The sequence below is a fragment of the Ostrinia furnacalis genome, unplaced genomic scaffold (assembly GCF_004193835.3).
Source record: "Ostrinia furnacalis isolate ACB-3 unplaced genomic scaffold, ASM419383v2 OfSCF0606, whole genome shotgun sequence".
NCBI lineage: Eukaryota > Metazoa > Arthropoda > Insecta > Lepidoptera > Crambidae > Ostrinia > Ostrinia furnacalis.
This window is the reverse complement of record NW_021130845.1, coordinates 714,003-734,317: the sequence shown is the minus strand read 5'-3', so window position 1 is coordinate 734,317 and position 20,315 is coordinate 714,003. Positions and strand designations below refer to the sequence as shown.

Below are 20,315 nucleotides of genomic sequence, written 5' to 3'. Positions count from 1 at the left end.
GTTTATAATTGCATTCCCAAAGGTTAAAATAAACATGTTATGTATTTTAAGAGTTTAATTGTAAAAAAAGCTAAAATAGGATAGGAATGACAGAGAAAAACAATTGAGTGTGTGTAAAGCCAAATATTTATAGAAAAATAAACAAAATACCTACGCAGGTGTTGCGGATTAAAAATCTCTTGTTTTATTTAGTATGATTACCGCAAAAGCAATTAAAACTATACCAAGGACAAAAACTATAACANTACAGAAAAACGTTACGGTGCGTTACAAGGGGGGGGGGGGAGTCTAAAATCTTCAAAAATTGCGTTACGTAATACTTGAATGCTCCCTAAGGGCCTTGCCATACTGGCGGATTGCGGTACCCGCCGCGCCGCGCCGCTCCGTTTGCAATCCGTTTGAATCCAGTGTGGCAAGGCCCTTAGGATTTCTATATGCCTTTTGAGTTGAGGGTAGAATACCCTAATAAAATAGTTAAAAGTGTACTTACTATCCTCTCCAGCGCATGGCATCCCAGGCGCGGCCGGCACATTGGGAAACACTGGAACAAAGAAAAATATCGATGAGTAAAATGGTAATAAGTAGACATTTTCTACTGAAAAAGCTTTAAAAATAGTATCCTAAAAACGAGCGGCACTAACCCGGTAAATTTCCACATACCATTATCAATCGCAATGTCACGAATTGCAACAATAATTGAATTTTCTCAGGCATATTGTGGTGTTTACAATAAATGTCCTCTGACAAGTGTGACAATAGTTCTTGTCACTTTTGACAAAGTAATTTTTTTTTAAATAATAAATGGCTTGATGCCTGAAAGTCGAAAGAGGTGAGGTGAGATGCTTGTGATGAAACATTATAAGGCCCGGTTTCCACCTCCACCAAGGCTGATATGATTATGATGAGTAGAGATGAGAAGAGATTGATTGGTTATTCAAAACACGTCTCCGCTCCGCTCCGCCTTGGTGGAAACCGGGCCTAACGTATTTTTGGGGTTAGTTACTTAACTAAAAGTTGTATTAACTACTGAATTTTCTTCTAAAAGATAGGAAACCCCCAATAAAACAGCTGAAATCAATTTCAAATCGACGTTGCATTCCAATTTCCAAAAACTACGCGTTAATTAATCCTTCACAAACGCAAAACAAATCAAAATGGATAAATTCAAACATCACTTTTATTGAAACTCTATTGAATTTTGTGATTGAAACCATTGGGTGGCCCGTCTATGATAGTGATGTCGGACAATGTTTTGTCTATCGATATCGATATATCGAAAAGAAAGAAGAATGAAAAAAAGGCTCTATTCAATTTAAAAAATAAGTAGATCGAGGCTATAAATGGTTGAATGTCATCAATATTCAGATAAATCAAAGAACAGTAGGAGATTATTTGAAGTTTTTGTCATTACTTATTTAGAAATTCCAAAATTAGCAGGTATTAATAAGTACCGTAAAATTATTAAATGACGACTTTATACCTATTCGTCTTCGCTAAGGTTTCATAATGAGATTGTCTTTGTCTAGTAATTAGTCACTAGTAAAGAGAAGCGTTATTTAAAAATTAACTCAAACCCCTTGAAGCTGAGCACAACTAACTACTAACAGATTAACTAACAACTTATCCGTCATTCTTCGTCGGGAGAAAAATGCAGCCATTAATAGTACAAGGCATTGGTGGCTGGCGTTATTTTAAAGCTTTAGTGCAGCTGCGGTATACAGAAACAGAACTAATTTATGAATAGACTTTGCAGTTAGACAGAGATCCTATTGCTAGCGGAACAAGGAACAAAGTTAATATTAAGTACCTATTACTTAAGACCTCACATTTTGTAACACAATCGGGATACCACAGTATGGTGAATAGTGTAGTGATACACTATCAAGCATAGAATAACGATTAGAATTCCTAGTTCAGGCACATGTATAATTTTACCTTTTGTAGCATAAGATTAGCCTAAAGTTTAAACTGTCAAATAAGTTATTCAATAAAGAATTTATTATTATTATTAGAATAGACAATATTGAAAAATATCGATGTCGATAAAACTTATCTCGACTTAGATTGTTTTTTTTCCTAGAAAATAAAAACAAACAAGTGCTCCATGGTTCTTAAGATGGAGAAGAAAATTGCAGCAATTAATACTGCACTTAAATCGGATAAATTCCAGCTTTTTAGGAGTACTAGCGATACAAGTACAATATCTTAGACGGGAGTTCATTCGATACTCTTTGCGCAATAGATTCAAGAGCAACAAATTGAAGCCTTAATTTTGTAAACAGTATTTTATATGGTAATAAAGAATGAATCGTTAACCTTTCATATCGTGAGTAAGATTGTCAACATTGATAAATAATGATATATTACAATAATGATAGCATGTTTGTATTTACTTATTTACAGCAGGCCAGACCTTCCATTTTTTGCAGAATCGTTCTTAATACAACTGCATATGGTGCCACAGTTTTAAGCCTGATGGCCAAACAACATGGAACAAAATAATGATAAATGGTCATTAGGACAGTTAAGTAAAATTAACGACCCTTCAGTCTTTGATTCTGATTAATAAAATAAACGGGTAAACAAAACTATTAATCAAAATTTATTACGAAATATTTTTTTTTACATCCAATATTATCGATGAAAGTTTCATAAAATTCCCAGCACTATAACTCAGTTGAGAGGACGTAACTACGTTTACCGATGTGAACCGCAATCCGGACGGCACGGGGCAGGTTCCGGACATTCCCGGACAGGCTCGGACAGCCCGGACGGGCCTGAGTTCATTTTAATAAACTACTTTGAACAAGTTAGCAAGTTACAAAGAGGCAAGCCTGAAGTGTAAAGTTACAGAGATGTTAAATCTAGGTATTCCTGCATAAGTGATCACGACGCTGACAAATTAGTTCAAAAACTTTAATTGTAGTGGAAAAATTACTTTTGAAATTACATCGCAAGAATAATAAATTGCCTCTAGTATTTCTTTCTGTTCATTACAAAGGAATTTATAATACTTACGTGGGAATTGCTATTACTGTGATAAGTAACTTGGATTTTTTTTATGTTGACAGAGGTCGCATGGGGCATGCATGCGTCATTTTTAAAGCCTTAAAAAATGAACTGAACATTTTAAAACCATGCGTCATTTGTTTTATTTTTAAACTATGCGTCATTTTATTTAGATTATAAGGAAACTTTTAAAATTTTTCAAAGCGAGTTACTTTATTTTATTTAAATTTCAAATTCTTTCTGCAACCGCGCTGACCCACTCACAAGTCTGCCCTCCAGCACTCTTTGTCTTTGCCAAGTATTCGTCGGATGCACCGAATGTAATGCAATTGTCGAATTGCCAAGTTCAGCCAAGTTTGTTTCCACTTCTTTATTGCGTTTTTCTTTAACTTTTATATTTGAGAGCAATTCTTTTAGTGAAATTGTTTAGTTTGTTTGGAACAAGCTGGCGTAGTAAAGTAGATTTATGTTTGAATGACATTCTTTAAAATACTGAAATTGGATGAAGATGTAGAATCTATCATATTTTTTACATTAAGTTCATTTGGCGTAGTAATGTCACAAAAGTTTTATTTATTTGTTTCTTTATTTTAGAAAGAAAGTTGATTTTAAAAACTTTTAATTAACTTTCAAAACTTTTATCGATATCCTTATGAAAACTATCCTAAAACATCACTGATCGACGCACTATTTTACAAGACAATAGTTTTCTGATTTAAAGTTGCAGAAGCAATCCCGTGATTGTTTGTTTTCCTCCTCCTAGCTAGAGTTGACCCGCTACTTTAATCTCTTATTTTGCTTTGTTTTATTTTATCTATGAGCTGAGAGCTTATTTACAACATACGAGTAGCTTAGGTGTGTACATATGCTTGAGACGATTGTTAGTTTTATTCTGAGGTGTTTAAAATATATTGAGAGTAGGTACCTATGTATTTACAGATTACAAGACACTGAAAACTACCTAACAAAATGGTTGTTTTAAGAATTTCAGGTTTAAAACATTTTGAGATGACGCCTACGATTTCATAGATTAGTATTTTTAACTTAATTTCTATTTCTGTCCAGAGAAAAACTTTTACTTAGGTAAAGCTGAAGCTTAACTGTTTTTAATCACGAGTGTTGGTAATTTGAAAATAGGATATAAAAACAAAAGCGTAATCAATAGAGCATATTTTATTGCAACATTTTAGAAAGAAAGTAGGCCTAGGTAATAATTAATTCAGTTATTTCCAGTCCCAAAGAATAGTGTCCGCTAAAACAATACAATAATGAGAAAGAAATCCCAATGATGAATGAATGCACAAAGAGGATCGCAACAGTGCTTTTTTAAATTAAACAGAAAAGTAAAATGCAAAATGTAAACTGGCCAGCTCAAGCAATTTGTACGTACAATTGCACGGGACATTCGCAAAACAAGTGGAAATAAATAATCTGTGGTAGAGCCAGCAGTGAGCAGTGTAATTCTCAAAGGGCCGGACTGTTGAGACTGGTTTCAAAAAACGAAGAATATGCTTGAAAGTTGGCGGGAAAAAGATAAATGTGGTACTATCATGCCGAAACTCGATCTAAACCAGATAAGTAGTGAAAAATTTATTCAAATTGCACACAATAAACTTGATTTTGGATGCGCATGTCACAGATTTTTGGGTTTCAAAGGCATATCGGATCGAGCAAGATAGTCACGGTATGAAGGTCTTTTTTAAAAGTTTGAGAATAGCCATGACAGCTGTAATAGTCTCAATCATCATAGAGTTTATCTCTGATTAAGCGAATATTGAATTGAATCCGACGGATTAGCAAGCTGAAGTGGCAATGGGCAGGGCACATAGTACGCAGAACTGACGGCCGATGGGGCAGCAAGGTTCTGGAGTGGAGGCCACGTACCGGAAAACGCAGCGTGGGACGTCCACTCACAAGGTGGACCGACGACCTGATAAAGGTAGCAGGAAGGCGCTGGATGCAGGCCGCTATCAACCGTGCGATGTAGAAGTCATTGGGGGAGGCCTATGTTCAGCAGTGGACGTCCTATGGCTGAAATTATGATGGTGATGATGATGATGAATTGATTATCTATGAACACTAGGCACCATAAATAAATACACTAGCCTTCACTGTTTTTCCATCTTTTATTTTTCTTGTGGTTGTAAAATTTTGTGTGGCGTGCAATATCATAAAATAACGCAATTATTTTAAAACCCAACCGAATTTCATCTCACTGCTTCCTCGCGTAAACTCTTAGCATCTTTGAATGTGGCGGTCCAACTAGGGTTGCCAGGCGTCCGGCTTTAGCCGGACATGTTTGGCTTTTTAGGGTCTTGTCCGGCCAAATATTGCCGGCTTTTGATTTGGTTTGACCCTGATTGCCCCCCCCCCCCCCCCATGTCCGGCTATTAGGGCAAAATNAGACGACTCACTTACGGATAAAACATGTTCCCATGCACTTTCTGCGTAATTCCAGTAGCATTCCTACATGTTGGAACGGCACAAGACGGCATAATTTAATTTTAAAGTGTCAATCTGACGGATATGTAAACAATGCGCGCGCCGGCCATTGACTAATTGCTCTAAAGTCAAAGTAGTGCGTTTTGGAGTAATTTATATGAATACACATTTACGCCCGTTGACGGTTTCTGGTTTGTTCCGTATTCTGAGGTTGTGACACATAGTGGCCAAAAATTGACAACTCAAACTTATTGAAACAAAGACGTGTTGCGAACTTTTTGGCTACTTATGTCACGATTCACAAACTAGTTGACGCTCTGCCCCCCTAGACAAAACGCACTTTTTGATCGAATCGAAAATCGAATCCGTCAAAACTCCATACAAAAAAGGGGCTTTTCGACCACTTTTCGACTGGTTTGCGATTATAATTTGCACTTTGTCTAGACCCACTGATTGTAGATGATGGTATCTGATTAACTTGGATAGGATGGTATAAATTGGAAATAATTTTATTGTGTAAAGTAGTTAATCAGATAAGTAATTTGATTAATTTATAAACATTCTGTAAATTAGTCTGTAGTACAACAAAGGCAGTATGAAATTAATCGCTAGTGCGATTCTATTTACCAAACAGTTTATAGCTTGATGCACCACCCTAATTATTTTTCCATGTCATACAAGTTTTAAGCATTACTTCTATCAGCAATCTTTAAAATACTTCATTTGTAAATAACTTTTGCTTGATACTACAGTTATTTACCTTTTCGTACGTGATTGGTGTAGGTGGTTTCTTGGTGTTGTCAGGGTGAGCTCTCTCCCATAGCTTCCTAAAAACGAATACACATTCAAGGTTATTCAACAAATAAAACTTTGTAAATGTCATATCAATGTTGCATGAAGAGTATGCGTCACATTAGTACAGTCAACAGCACATCAGATTACACATTTTTGTTGCAATATCACACTTAATGCAACTGCATAAGAATCTAGTTTTACCTTGATGTGCTGTCATCTGTATATTGTCTGTTTACTGGGGAATTGAATCACAAAAATAGCATGGTCATACTTTTTAATGATAAACAAAGCAACTCAATTTGGACTTCGAGTTTACTACAATGTTTTTCATTGAAAGGCATAAAATGATGATATCCAAGAAAATGAAGATGTATGCCAAAGCCACAAACCACAGGTTACAGAATAACAATGTGTTATGTTATATGTATAATATGTATTGTTACGTCACGTTAATAAAGCATTTGACACTTAATCTGAGCGCTGAGAAAAACATGTTGATTGTTTTGAATTTGATACTGTTTTTAGTATCACAAATTCTATCAGTTCTTTCCTTCTTTTTGTGCTTGAAAAAATACTCGATTTTGTACTAGTATGGTTTACGCAATTTACTGTTGGGTGCAATAACGATCGGAATGTACGGACGAATATTTATTGGTACATCGAGCAGTCTGGAATGCGTTCTCTCAGAGGTTGCAGGTTTTTTGGACACAGATGGCCCGCGCGCCCCTTTAAAGGTCTTTGCACTCGCCACTTTGGGGACCTGATGCCCTGTAGAACCAATGTTTTACAGGGCAACTTTGGATAGAGCTAAAGTAACCTGCAGATACGGTAGTTACCTGTAGTGCTCTTCGCCCCAGGCGCCTCCCAGGGCGCCGCTTGCCGCCCACCAAGCGCCCACGCACAGCGCGCACACAAGCGCCACGCCCAGCATTCCCGGCCCAGCGGTGGACACCTGTTCCCAAGCGCGGTGGATCCAGTTGCGTTGTTCGGAGAAGCGTTGGTATCTGTAATAAAAATAAATGCTTGTAATGGTTTAAGGACATGTTTTATTGGGAATAACATCTGAATAATGTTATGGTAAGGTGGTAGAAAGAAGGCGCTGGACGCAGGCCGCTACCAACCGGGCAACATGAAAAGCGTTGGGGGAGGCCTATGTTCAGCAGTGGACGTCCTATGGCTGAGATGATGATGAGGGTGGATCTGAACATCTGTTTCAGTTATACCAAGATACAGTCAGCGTCATTTAGTTTGTGACACCTTAAGTGGCCAAAAAGTTCACAACACAACCTGACAAGGATGTGTAGAAAACTTATTGGCCACTTTAGGTGTGACGAAATATTTGACGCTGACTGTTCGAAAGCCAACCAAACTAGAAAATAATAAAGAATGAAGTTACAAAAATACACAGTAATGTTGAGTCTTTACAAACTCATAAACCACCACCATGTTTAGGAAACATTTGATTTTAATTGATTAATGCAATAAAAGATTACTTTCTATGTAAAGACATAACAACAATATTCTTCAAATAACTTTTAACAATGTTTGTAAGTAGAAATCTAAATGGTAAATGGACATAATAATATAATGATTTATTATTTAAACACACTGTTTGTTGGACTTTGAAGTCAATACTAAATAAAGTAGAATGAATCAGAAAATTGATTAACCCTTCCAGCGTCACAACACTTTGTAAACACCAATAAATGTTTGATATAAAAATACTGAGTACAGTTAAAACATGACAAAGGTACAATTTAATGTAGGCATAAGTAGGCAATTATTAACAAATAAAATAAGACGTTTGGCAAATGTGAGTAAATATATTTTTCAGATACCTTTTACAAGATGATCCGTAAATTTTATACAAAATTCTTATGACATAATATATAAGAATCTTGTTTTAGTGTAATAAACACAAGAGATACTGAGCGCAATGCAATATGATATAATTGTATCTGGTATTTATAGTGGACAGAATATTTTAGATAACAAGTACTTGTAATGTGCGACTAGTAAAGAATCTGGTTATAAATACTTTTGATTTATTGCTGCAGCGAGTAACGGTCACTGATAACAATATGTAGTCAAGTATCCTAGACATTAAAGATTTATGCAACAACAAAGTTATTAATTAATAGTCTAGTGATACTGTCATTAACTTGATGTTGGATAAAGTGGAATCAAATTATGTGCAGGCACTTAGTGGTGAAGTATTTATTTCTACAGCAGCTAACATTCAGAAAAATAAACCGATGGATATGTATGTTTGAATCCAGTAACAAAACCGAGTTAGGAAGTGCAAAGTAATAGAATAAGTTATAATCAGCTCACCTATGCTCCCGGGAACCCTCGCCTTCATTCCTAGCCTTGGGTATGACCCCACTAAACAGAGGCGCCCTTCCAGACTTCGCGTTATACCTCCCAAAGGGCGCAAAGCTATTCGACATCTTCCTTTTGAAAGTAACATTCTTAGAACCATTCAGGGACGTCTCCGTGTGAATCTCGCCATCCTTGCTCGAAGACTCGCCGTACTTAGCCGCGTTATTAGGCGACTTATCACTCTCATAACAGAGGCGGTAGTTTATATTATCATTTAAGGTCAACAAATCCGTTTTAGACCCCGGCGATTTATCGCAGAAATCCTCGAACGAAACGATTTCATAATCTTCGTCTTCCTCCCGCGATTTCTCAGCTCGATACGGTATTTTAGGCATTTTTATAATGCTGGAATTAGGCAAATACCCAATCAAATACCAACATATTCACAAACACAAAACTCCGTCTCAAATTTTACAATAAGCTATTGTGACACGAGACCACCACAAAGATTAAATTATTATTTGGAAAATTAACAATTATTTTTAGATTTTCTTGTAACGATTACTTTTGTTTGTTTGTTTGCGAATGAATGAATGATGAATGAATTCAAGATTGCACAAAATGAACGAATGATGTCATGTAAAATTGTCTATGGTAAGGTAAACATGAAATATAACACGCAATTCTGCAATAAAAAAAAAATGTTATTTTTATTTGTTAATTTAGCTATTATTATATAATTTATATATTATCTGTTATTTCCTAATTAAAATATAGAAGAAAATTAATAAAAATATTCCAACAAAGAATTCAAAGACAATAAAGAAAAATTAACAAAAACCATTTGAGGGTAGTTTAATAATTTTAGATGAGAGGTTCTAGAGATTTTTTGGCTTTTGCAGATGCGTGGACAACATGGTGGATATAAGATAACCAATACAATATTTGTTAATTTGTGGCTAAATATAACTTGACTGAAATATTTTTACCGTAATCATGGACTGGAAAAGCGCAAAGTTTTTGCTGGCGTCTACAGCCACTGCCGTAGTTGCTTCTCAAGTGGCAAAGAAGTTGTATAAATATTTCTTCAGATCAAAGCAGAAGTGTTCGCAGTCAGAAGTCGTCACTGAAGATACGTGCAACGAAGTTTTAGCAATCAAAAACCGTGAAATAAACGACGTCATACTATTCTCAGATGATGTTGTTCGTCACACAATAAAAGTTCCACCTAATAAGGACCTAACTATCTGTGAAAGCAGAGAGCTGAATTGTTTCAAGCTAATTAAGTACATCAAATCAGCACGTGAAACATTAGATGTGTGCATGTACTTAATTACTAGCAGTGAAATAGCAGAACATATAATCAGGCTGGGACAAAAACACGTTTTAGTGCGAATAATGGTAGACAGCGACATGGCTTTTACACCTCAGTCACAAATTAACAAGCTCAAAGAATATAGTAAGTAAAGAATTTTAAACATTTGCTCATGTTTTAAGTTTTAGATGAATATTCATAAGTGTTTCTTTTCAGGTTTTATTCAAGTACAAACGAATAAAAAGTCAATTTTGATGCATCACAAATTCTGCATCATCGATGGGCCCAAAGCGATGAAGCGCAAAAGTTTATTAAAAGCACATGCTGAAAAATTAAATGTGCACGCGAAATTTAATAAGAACATTTCGAAGCAACAACCAAAGAACAAACAAGTAAAAGCTTTCGTGATGTCCGGCTCCCTAAACTGGTCCACTCAAGCAATGGTATCGAATCACGAGAGTGTAATCGTCACTTCACATCCAAATATTGTAAGCAAGTTTGAGAAAGAGTTCGAAAGTTTGTGGGTGGAGACCGAGCCGGTGAGACTACTTTTATAATGCAGATCTTAATCTAAGTTAATTTCATATTTCCTAATTTTAAATTTTACCATTCTCAATTTTTGTCCTACCAGGCTGTTATGATGTCGACCACATAACTGAAGTCAACTGAAAATAACGATTGCTCACCACCGTAGAAAATCAAGATTTCGAGTAAGTCTGTCTGTTTTTATTCAAATCAAACATTTTCGGTTTTAAAATTTAAATCGAGATAAGATCTAGACTATAAGTACTCGTAGCTATAAAATAAGATTTGCCGGACCCCTATTTCTTTTATCTTTTTTAGTACCTATCGGCAGCACTCAAATCAAATTATTTCGAAAATGCTTTTTAGTAAAATATTATCCTTATTGGTTTTGTGCAAGTAATTTTTAATTACAATATTTTAATTCCATGCTGTGCTATTATAATCATTTTAATCCAGAAGAAAAACACTATAAAGTACACACGCACTTAGCGCCCTCTACATAACCTCTATAACCTCTGTTTTTACGGATGACATTAGAGAGGACCATAGACTAGTCCATGTGCACAAAAGTTCGATCGATCATATGTTTTCTTTGTGTAGTTTTTTCAGCCGCTGTAATTCGAATTGGTTATAAATTTCGTGTATTAAATTCGACGTTTATATCTACTTTCATTGTTTCTAGGAGAAATGTGCTGATTAGTACTTTCAATTCCTTCGGAAGGTAAAATTTGTAGAGTGCATGTAAGTGCATTTCTATGTGCACGTGCTTGCAATTTTCAGGCTAATACCTCCTAGTTTCAGTATAGAATCAGGCTTTAAAGTAATTCAAATAGTAGAATAACTCATCTAGTGTTCGTAATAACAGTTTTAAGTCGCAAACAAGTGATTTCGCCGAAAAACGTGCTGTGAAAAGAATCGGATTGAAGTGGAATAGTTTGTTACGTTGGTTATTTATTAGGACAGGTTATCACGATGGATTCTTTCTCGATGTTCTCCTGGATTAGTGCCTCATTGGATGAAGTGTCTGTGGTATGTATGGTTAAATAAAGTACGAATTTATGTGTTAAAACGTGTAGAAATCGTCTTGAAAACTATTACTTCTAGAACAACCTTTCAAATGCGAAGTATGATTTTAATTTCGACTATAACTTTTAGATTACTAACGCAAAAGTTAGTTTTATGATTTTAAATGAAGAAGGATTAAGTGGCCATGTGTTTTCACAATGTTAAAGTCGAAAAAAGTCTGAACATAAGTCATATTTCCATTACTTTGAGCACACAAATACCTCATGGAAACTTGGTGTTCTAAAATTTTAATCCTTCAATAAATTGAACTGTTCTTATCCTAATTGCTCATAGCATTTAGTCTAATAATAGTCCCAAATCATTATTTTGTTAAAATATGATAAATAAATCATTTTATTGACATTCAAGTACAAGGTTAAACTTGTTTTATTGATAACAAGTGTCTACTTTTAACTACTTCAATAAATAATTTGTGTATTTAAATGATACTGTAAGATACTATTAATAGGATCATTTAGTTCAACATCTGTGCGCGCAAACCACAAATTATTGGTAGCCTATAGTTTTAATGCGCAGGCCAAGTGAATGCCGTAGGTAGATTAGTATGCTTGTTTTTGAAAGTATTTGTATTTTTTCAGTATGAAGCATACTTTTAGCTAGTAAATTAATAAATTAGTTGATATTTTTTTGGAAATAAAGTTTTTGATCTAGATTCGATAATCCGTTTTAATTGATATCCTCAGCTGTGACCATTTTAATATGTATGTGTAATAATTATAATGTACAATTATGATCTTTTTCTCTAAAAAGTATGTTCTTCTACGTGCCATAAATTAATGTTTATTTTGTTTTGTTTCAGATAATTTTGCCAATGATGCAATCTCACAAGTGCATTTGTGAAATCTGTGTTACTGATAATAAATATTATGTGCAATACTATGGCTCAATAAGTGATAATACAATAAAAACGTGAAAAAAGTTAAGTGATGTCGACAGTTTTACATGGTAAATAGTGTTTTGAAAATGTGCGCATTGGATGCAGTGTTCTTCGCTAGATGGCGTCGTTGGAATCGTTGCTAGCAAGTGAGGAGCTAGTTCCGCTACTCGCCGCTAGGTGGCATTGGTAAGTGCTAGTTATAGCATCCATTTTTTATTTCGGTGCAGCGACATCTAGCGTCGGGAAGTCCACTTATTTTATTTATAAATGTACTCCGAGATGTCGCTAGTGGTAGGAAATAATATTTGAAATGTATTTGTCCGCAGATTTTAGAACTTTTTTATCATTTACTTACCCAAAAATCTACCCGATATGTATCAGAAAATATTAACTAGCGACGGGATTAGAGAGAGAGGAGCCATATAATAAGAACTTAATTTATTTAGAGTTAACTAATATTTTCAGTACGGACATAATATTGTGCAATATTCCCTTGGAGCGCTTTGTTTTTCACTTGGCGTCTGATTGTACAATATGAAATAATAATATTTTTTTTTTATATTTTAGTGGTTTAAGAGAATAGGTGGTACCTACCTGTATCAAATTTTCCGTAAGTAGTACTAGTTGATTAATTAAAATAATAGCGATAAGTATCTACCCACTTAAAATATTTCATTTACTTAAACGAATAATTCTAATAACCAAAGCCGAATTACTTTAGTCGTGGTGTCGAACACGAACCGGAAGTCAACCTTTAGGCAACTCATTAGGCATTCATTAATTATTCATTAATTATGGAAACAGGTTTCGTAACACCAGCTATTAGGCAGTAGGGTTAATACGACAGCGATATAGATTAATCTGACTGCAAGTAACTAGACACAACTAGAAATAAAAGTGTAGGTTCAGACTACCCACAAAAATTAGTATATTATAATTATTTATTTTCGTGTACAGGTAATAATTAAGAAAATGTTCGAATGTGAATTACGTAATGAAACGTGAATTTGATACTACATTATATGTGGGTAATAGAAGTACACTTTTAACACCATTTCATCAACTAAAATGCATTAAATAGGGTACCTATTTGTGGTATTATACACGCGATGGTTACTACTATTATTCCCGAACCGAAACTTAGTACAGGTAAGTTTCGGTAACTTACTTCCATACTTGTGATGATACTATAGACGTAAGTTTTTACAGTCATTAGCACATCTGACTAAATTTTGTTGCTAAAGAAAACCTTTTACAAACTTAAGTTAACATAGGTAGGTAGTGTCTTTAATGATATTTAAATGTAAGATCCTATAGGAATGTTATTTAGAAAGGCCAATAAGTTACTATTACATCTAATAAGAAATATTTGGTTCTGTTATAACTGTTATTAATAACAAAATCTTTTGCATTTCCTGCTGGCTTGCGACACTTTGCCGAGTCGGCTGTGGGCGTAACTACTATTGTCTGCGAATGTTGAAATACTTAAAAGTTTAACTTACCTATTTATTAATCTGAAATGTTAAACAGTCATTTAGTAATTTATTTTTTGCAATTAGACTTTTTCTTATGTTCAGTCTCACTTTCTCCAATTTGCCAGAAGACTGCACCTCTTTAGTACCTAATCGAGACTATTCCCACCTCTCGTTTCCACTGCTGCAACTCCTATGTAGCCAGAACAGCTTGACCTCTAATAAAAACCCCACCAATGGAAGTCAAGTTTGCCACTTTGACCTGGGAGAATGTTAAACATGACATGTTGTCATTGGACCCGCAACGAAATGAATCAGGAGATTTTTAGAAGTTCGAAATTAACCTTCACTATATTTTACTAGTTCAGTTACTTATTGTATTGCACCATCAATTTCCAACTTTCCCATTCTGCCTTCATAGCTCCGAACAGGCCAATTATCACGATAAAATTCAAATTAATCCACATTACACTTCCTGTGGAGATATTTTTAATGGTGTTACTTAGGAATCATGTCGTGTGCCATGAGTTGTCGGAATAAGTTATATGATATACAAGATCTTAGCCAGTGTTTGTTGCGTGTGGAGAATTTAAAATGTGTTTTCGAGAAGGGTTCAGTTTCCATCTTTGGCCATAAAGTAAGGGTTATTGTGTAGTTTGGCGGTCATGCTGTCCACACTCAGCGAGACTGTAGCAGAAATGTGCATAGGCTTGCAATTTTATAGCATAACTGATAGTATTTCCTTTCTAACACTTAATAGTGATTTTTCATTGAACAAAACCTTATTCTGTCTTATAAGACGTTGATAATTTTCTAATAAGTGTGTTATTATTTATTCCTATTATTTTTTTAACAAATTTTCTTTTAATCTTATAGGACTAATGATGGATAGAAAATGGATTCTTATAAGATTAGGGCGCAACATAGTTTTGGCCGCAAAATGTCTCTAATTAGAAATATTTCGTGTATTATTAATTTTATTAAATCTGATAAGATTGATTCCATTTCATTATCAGCATAAAAATCTAATAAGGTTACATAAGTTTAAAACTACTCGTAAGAAAGTCTAATGGGCTGACAACTTTAATAAGATTTTCAAGATTGAGTTAGTCAGCTTGGATTTATTAGGTTTATTAACTCGTAGTTGGCGATTGCTTATTCTTAGGATTTCTTAGAGAAAAAATAGCGAACATTGCTAAATCTCACTACAGTAATTGTTGTTTCAAACTGATTTCACATCACTTTAGGCATCAGTACTGGATTGTATCAATGCGTAAAATTGGTTGAAACACGTAGATTTATAGTAATCAATAACGCTTCTTCGATTAGGTCGGCAATTTATTGACTTTATAGTCTTTTTAATTATCTTTTTCGTTCAGTAATTAAACGTTTTTCTTCCAATCGTATCGATATTTCGATAACAATCAGGTGTCTCTAAACGTTTCTTACGCCAATCGGTTGGTATTGGCAGCGGTGTCATGTTGAAGTAGCAATTAAATCTTAATAATATTATCTCGAATGAACAACTGTATACACTCATTATTTATTATTAATTAACATTGATCTGGAGCATTGACAATGATACTTTAGAAGCTGGCCGCCAATATACTGTTTCTTTTCTATAGTTTGGTGATATGTGTTTACTTACATTACAGTTATTTAATAAAAGCGATACCTACCTAAAATCTTAAAAGTGCAGTGTGGTCAACATGGATATCGCGAAAAAACCGCAGAATCTGATATCTTTTCGAACTTCAAATGTTTTCCTTACAAGTTCCAGTTGCCATTACGCCCTTTTATGGAAGTTTATGCATAATTTGGAACCCAGAAAGCCACTTTTGAAATTTACATTGAATTTAGTTTTTTATTGGTTTTGTTTGTCTACCTTTCGTCGCATTTGAATCGCTTAACCTTCCCGTGGATCGCGGTCTTAACCCTAAAGCGGGGCGTGTGACTCACGTACCGTTTAACATATTAAATGTTTTTATATTTACAAACAAAGCAGTGTGGGGTTAACAGCACAGGATGTTGTCCAGAAATGGATAACGATTAAAGGAAGTGGAAATAAAGGGCTGCGATTCGATATGCAATCGATATTGTCTGTGCATCTTATTACCGCGATGCACAAAGTTGAATGAAATGTGCATTGTGCATTCAAAGTAAAACAATGACGTGAAATAATGTCCGATAGACTTATTACCTAGTTTAAATTAAAGGTTAAGTTGATTGATAGAATTGGTTGCGACACATGAAAATGTCATATTCATCAATAACAATGATTAGGAGACAATCATTGGCAAGCATTTGGTTTATATTTATCAAAACCAAACACTGTGACCTGATAGGCCACAGAATACTAATCTGCCTAATTGCTTAAATGCACCACACGCTCGTAGACAATAGACTACACAAAAACACAAACATTTAAATGGATCATTGTATAAATAGCGGATAGTTTTTTATTTCGGCATATAAAAATTCCATTTAATGCGGGATGTCTTACAAATGGGGCATACCGGTTAGCAACACGACACTATACGGCGGCTTAATAACACGAAAATAGCATTCGAGTTTGTAATGCCGCATATAAAATTGACAATAACTCGGCCCAACGTTTGTGAATCCACTTACACACGTTTTATTATTTCGCACTAACTAATAGGGTTGGTTCGTCGGTAACGCGTCTACCTTATTCCGATAATTTACGATCAATTTGTAAGAGTGGAGTTTTTATGTCGGGACATAACGTTCCTCAGCTCCGCATGGCAACAGGATTGGAGACGCTCCAAATAGTCAATAGACGGATAATTGAATTCGACGTTTTCTACAGTAGCATCACCTGCATTCGGCAAAAAGAGCGTCCCGGCCCCACCGGTGTCGGGATCTCGTTTCTCCGTGTCTTGTGCTTTGTTTGGCCCCGATTCCGGCGCGGGCGCTTCCGATTAAGCCCTTATTTATAGGGGGACACCACTGATTTACGACCGCCATCCATCGGCCCTTACGTCCCTTCAGAAACAGCGCCCCAAACGTCTTCCAGCCAGGTGCTGGGTTTTTTCCACGATCACCTTTGTGTGCAGAATCAAGCTTCGGTTTCTTCTCACAATAGATGCAAGATTTGCACAAAAACGTCTCATGGTGGGGCGATTTGAAAAAATTGGTGCAACGCGATGCATCCATGGGGTAACGGTCGCGTGCCGTTGGGCTTTGATTTTTAATAGGTTTTTTTATTACGCCATAGTCGCGCAGCGTGACCCGCACAACTCTGTACTTGTTTATAAATACGGTTCTATGCTCGTTTCATATTTAATCACTTTTGAATAACAATGCTCGTTTTATAAGTTCATGACGACGATCTTTATGTATGCTCAAAGTCAGGGGAAAGTGCTCTCTCGGGAGGCTGACTTAACGCAGACTGCTTGAGCAGACATCAATATTTGCTGCGCCCCTGAATTAAAGATGGCTTTAGATCTTACATTGCCGCCGTTTTCTAAGTTGATTTGGGTTTTGTCGCCGCAGAAATACGCGCCGTAATTTATTTACAGATAAACGAAACCCGAAAAATACAATCTTTTACGTACACAATCTTGTTTGTCTGTCACGTTATAGATATGCAGTCTGATGCAGAACTGATTCACTAAATCCACAGTAAATATTTACTTATTGGATGAAATCCAAGTGAACTAGAGCAACTGCCGTCGGTTATAACAGTCTTCCTTGAACAATGCGCTGGTGTAATTCAATAAAACGCCATTCATACGAATCGAACAACCGCGACCCCGAAATTAAATTTCTGCCTCAACGCATTCGCAAAAGTGACTCGTCAATCTGTCAATGGCTGTCAAGTGACATGCGATATGACGTCGGTGATTTTCCCGCGCTCTCGTCTGAACGATTGAATGAACGAACGAGTGAATGGCGATAGCGTGGGCGTGATGAGTGAACTAATAACCGCGAAAGGGTTATGCCCACTTAGTATGGGACCTTTGGCCTGAGGTGGACAGACATTGCAGCATGTAATTTGTTATTTATTAAATAGTCTATACCAGTAAGAAACAGAATATAAATATCATTTTGTATCAAAGTACTTAAAAAAAATTTTTTTTGCTTAAGACTAGAAAGGTTAGAAGCAAAATAAAACACATTTTTTTTAAATTATTATTATTTTAATCTGACTCATGGGTCAATAAAATATTGTCTAGGAACTGGGCAGGTGGAAATACATGTTCCTGATACCTTGCCTAGCTCAAAAACCACAAAATTGTCATAACATGAGCACAGCAACCTACTGTTATTCGGCCAATATAAGGGCAAATGAATCCACGTCCCATCATGTGTTTGTTGGGGCTCCACAGCATGTGTAGCAGCTCGATCAGCTCACTGCCAACAGGGATGACATATTTGATCAGATCCCCGCTGCTGAAAAAAAGAAATTAATTATGGTATCATTCAAAATTAATTCTTTATGATATTGAGATGTGATGTCAATTTTTATCTATCAGTAAGAAGTATTTGTATAGAAAGAAATATACACTTTGTTCAAATATATCAAGCCAATGTCTTTAATAAAATATAATGAAAATAATTATAAAAAAACTTACTTGACGAGGTGAAATCTTTTCCATTATTACATTATTTTCGAATATGTGATTCTCTTTCCGTGTTAATATGCAGTCTATGGAACGTATTTGTAACAAAGATAATCCACGTTAACTGTGACCAGTGCTAGTGGTTGCTTCTTCATTTGAAATATTATTTGTCCTTGATTGGTGCAGAGCCACACCGTGGCCACGGTCCAACATGAGTGACAACATACACTGCTGTTATCAATCTAAAAAAAAAGTTTTATTAGGATTATGGTAATCTACGGTAAAGGTAGTTGATCAAATACATTGTAAAAGGTATTCAACAAGTCCACACGCTCATTCAATAACTTACCAGCTGAGGAGTCATCCACTGACATTATAACCAACTGAACTTAATAAGCTCTAGGCTATGTCGCCTCCTCTGCATCATGTCAGCTATACAATTGATACATATCATAGGTTCCTCATGAGATTGAGGAATTACTGGTTGCATTATCCAAAATCGGGCTGGGGTTAACATTGGGGCTCGGGTCGGAGTCCATACGTAAGCCGTGGTCGGCGTTTAGGCAAGGTTCGATGTCCGAAAGTGAGCCATTGGTCATTGGTTGAGTGAGATTCGTAGTTCGAGAGCATATGCCAGGGTCACCAGGAAGGGAAGCATCGAGGACCAAAAGGGAAACTTCTGCTTTTATTTTGGCAAAGACTTGGTTTTGAGAAATAAACAACACTCACGATGAAAAATACAAAACAAAGCGAATGACAGATAACAGCTGTGACAATATTTTCAGTGTTGCCATGCTAATAATGTGGTGATAAATAAAAATAATCGATATAAAAATCGATTGTATTTTTTGATGACTCGAAATAAGGTGTATAATAAGGTGTGTGTGAAATAAGGTTTCATTTAGTTATTTAAATATTTTTGGTAGTGTTATTGGAATATTAAAAAGGTTTTATAAATGTCATTTTAATGAATACGTATTTAAAAAAATACTAATTGTCATAGTCGAAAAACAATCGATATGAATCGATTCTTACCGATTAGATTCATTTTGGCAACACTGAATTGAGTGTTAAAGACAGGAAGTTGTAATTATCACACAAAGTACTATTTAAATTGGATTTTTATAAAGGCAAATTGATACAAAGTTACACTAAGTGAATACTTTAAAAATTAATTAAAAAATTTTGGCAAATTCATATTTTCATTAGCAGCTTGTCCACGCCAGGCCAGAAATGAACATTGTCCTTTATTGTCGACTGAATGGGAATGGTATTGCCCCCGTAATAAATTCCATTTTGAGGCGATTGCCTTCTTTGGATGATGTCATTTGAGGCAACAATGGCGAATTAAAATACAATGATATCTATTTACTGTCGCGGCTTGCTTTTATTTGGAGAGATATGACTGGCTACAGCATGATCAATTCAGTGCATTACAATAATTTACGGATTAACTTCTATTATCAAAACAAAGCCATTGTATTTGCGATGCGAAAGGTCAATCTTATAATGCTTTTTGTCCGTTTGCTATCATAGACATAGATAACATGGTACAGACTTTTCTACTTTATTTGGCGCCAGACTCTTTATTTTCATATGCAGCCAACTGATTAAGAAATTAAGCGTTAAAATATTCATCTTGAATAAATTACGGACTCAATGAGCATTAATGTTTTTTTATTTTAATAAAGGCGAATGTTTAGGCCGGCCGCAAGCGCGCGTACGAGTCTGGTATGCATACACGCGATTGGAGGATGCAAGCAAATGAGTTGTTTTTAATCGCATAGGAATTTCTGTTCCTGGTAACTGATTAATTGGTAACTTTTTTTCTGTGGAGTTCCAAGTTTACATGTAGGGCTGCAGGTGATGATACTGAACCGAGCAAT

General features: G+C 35.4%; 2 protein-coding genes and 1 long non-coding RNA gene across 3 annotated transcripts; 1 reads left to right on the top strand and 2 right to left on the bottom strand.

The window, feature by feature from the left end:
* Positions 1-309: 309 nt before the first annotated feature.
* Positions 310-9,134, bottom strand: LOC114366270 (uncharacterized). The gene is made up of 5 exons (XM_028323097.1): positions 8,581-9,134; positions 7,083-7,250; positions 6,212-6,278; positions 491-541; positions 310-438 (listed from the first exon to the last, which is right to left on the bottom strand). Exons 1-5 carry the CDS (start codon positions 8,961-8,963, stop codon positions 310-312), a joined length of 798 nt encoding a protein of 265 aa, XP_028178898.1. The 5' UTR covers positions 8,964-9,134.
* A 318-nt stretch (positions 9,135-9,452) lies between these two features.
* Positions 9,453-12,553, top strand: LOC114366256 (mitochondrial cardiolipin hydrolase). The gene is made up of 4 exons (XM_028323081.1): positions 9,453-10,027; positions 10,100-10,422; positions 10,515-10,593; positions 12,294-12,553. The coding sequence occupies exons 1-3, from the start codon at positions 9,565-9,567 to the stop codon at positions 10,536-10,538; spliced, it is 810 nt and encodes a 269-aa protein (XP_028178882.1). The 5' UTR covers positions 9,453-9,564; the 3' UTR covers positions 10,539-10,593; positions 12,294-12,553.
* Positions 12,554-18,244: 5,691 nt separating this feature from the next.
* Positions 18,245-19,079, bottom strand: LOC114366258 (uncharacterized). Its single transcript, XR_003657014.1, has 3 exons — positions 18,779-19,079; positions 18,442-18,671; positions 18,245-18,259 (listed from the first exon to the last, which is right to left on the bottom strand). It is a non-coding gene; the product is annotated as an uncharacterized LOC114366258 (long non-coding RNA).
* Between the last annotated feature and the right edge of the window lie 1,236 nt (positions 19,080-20,315).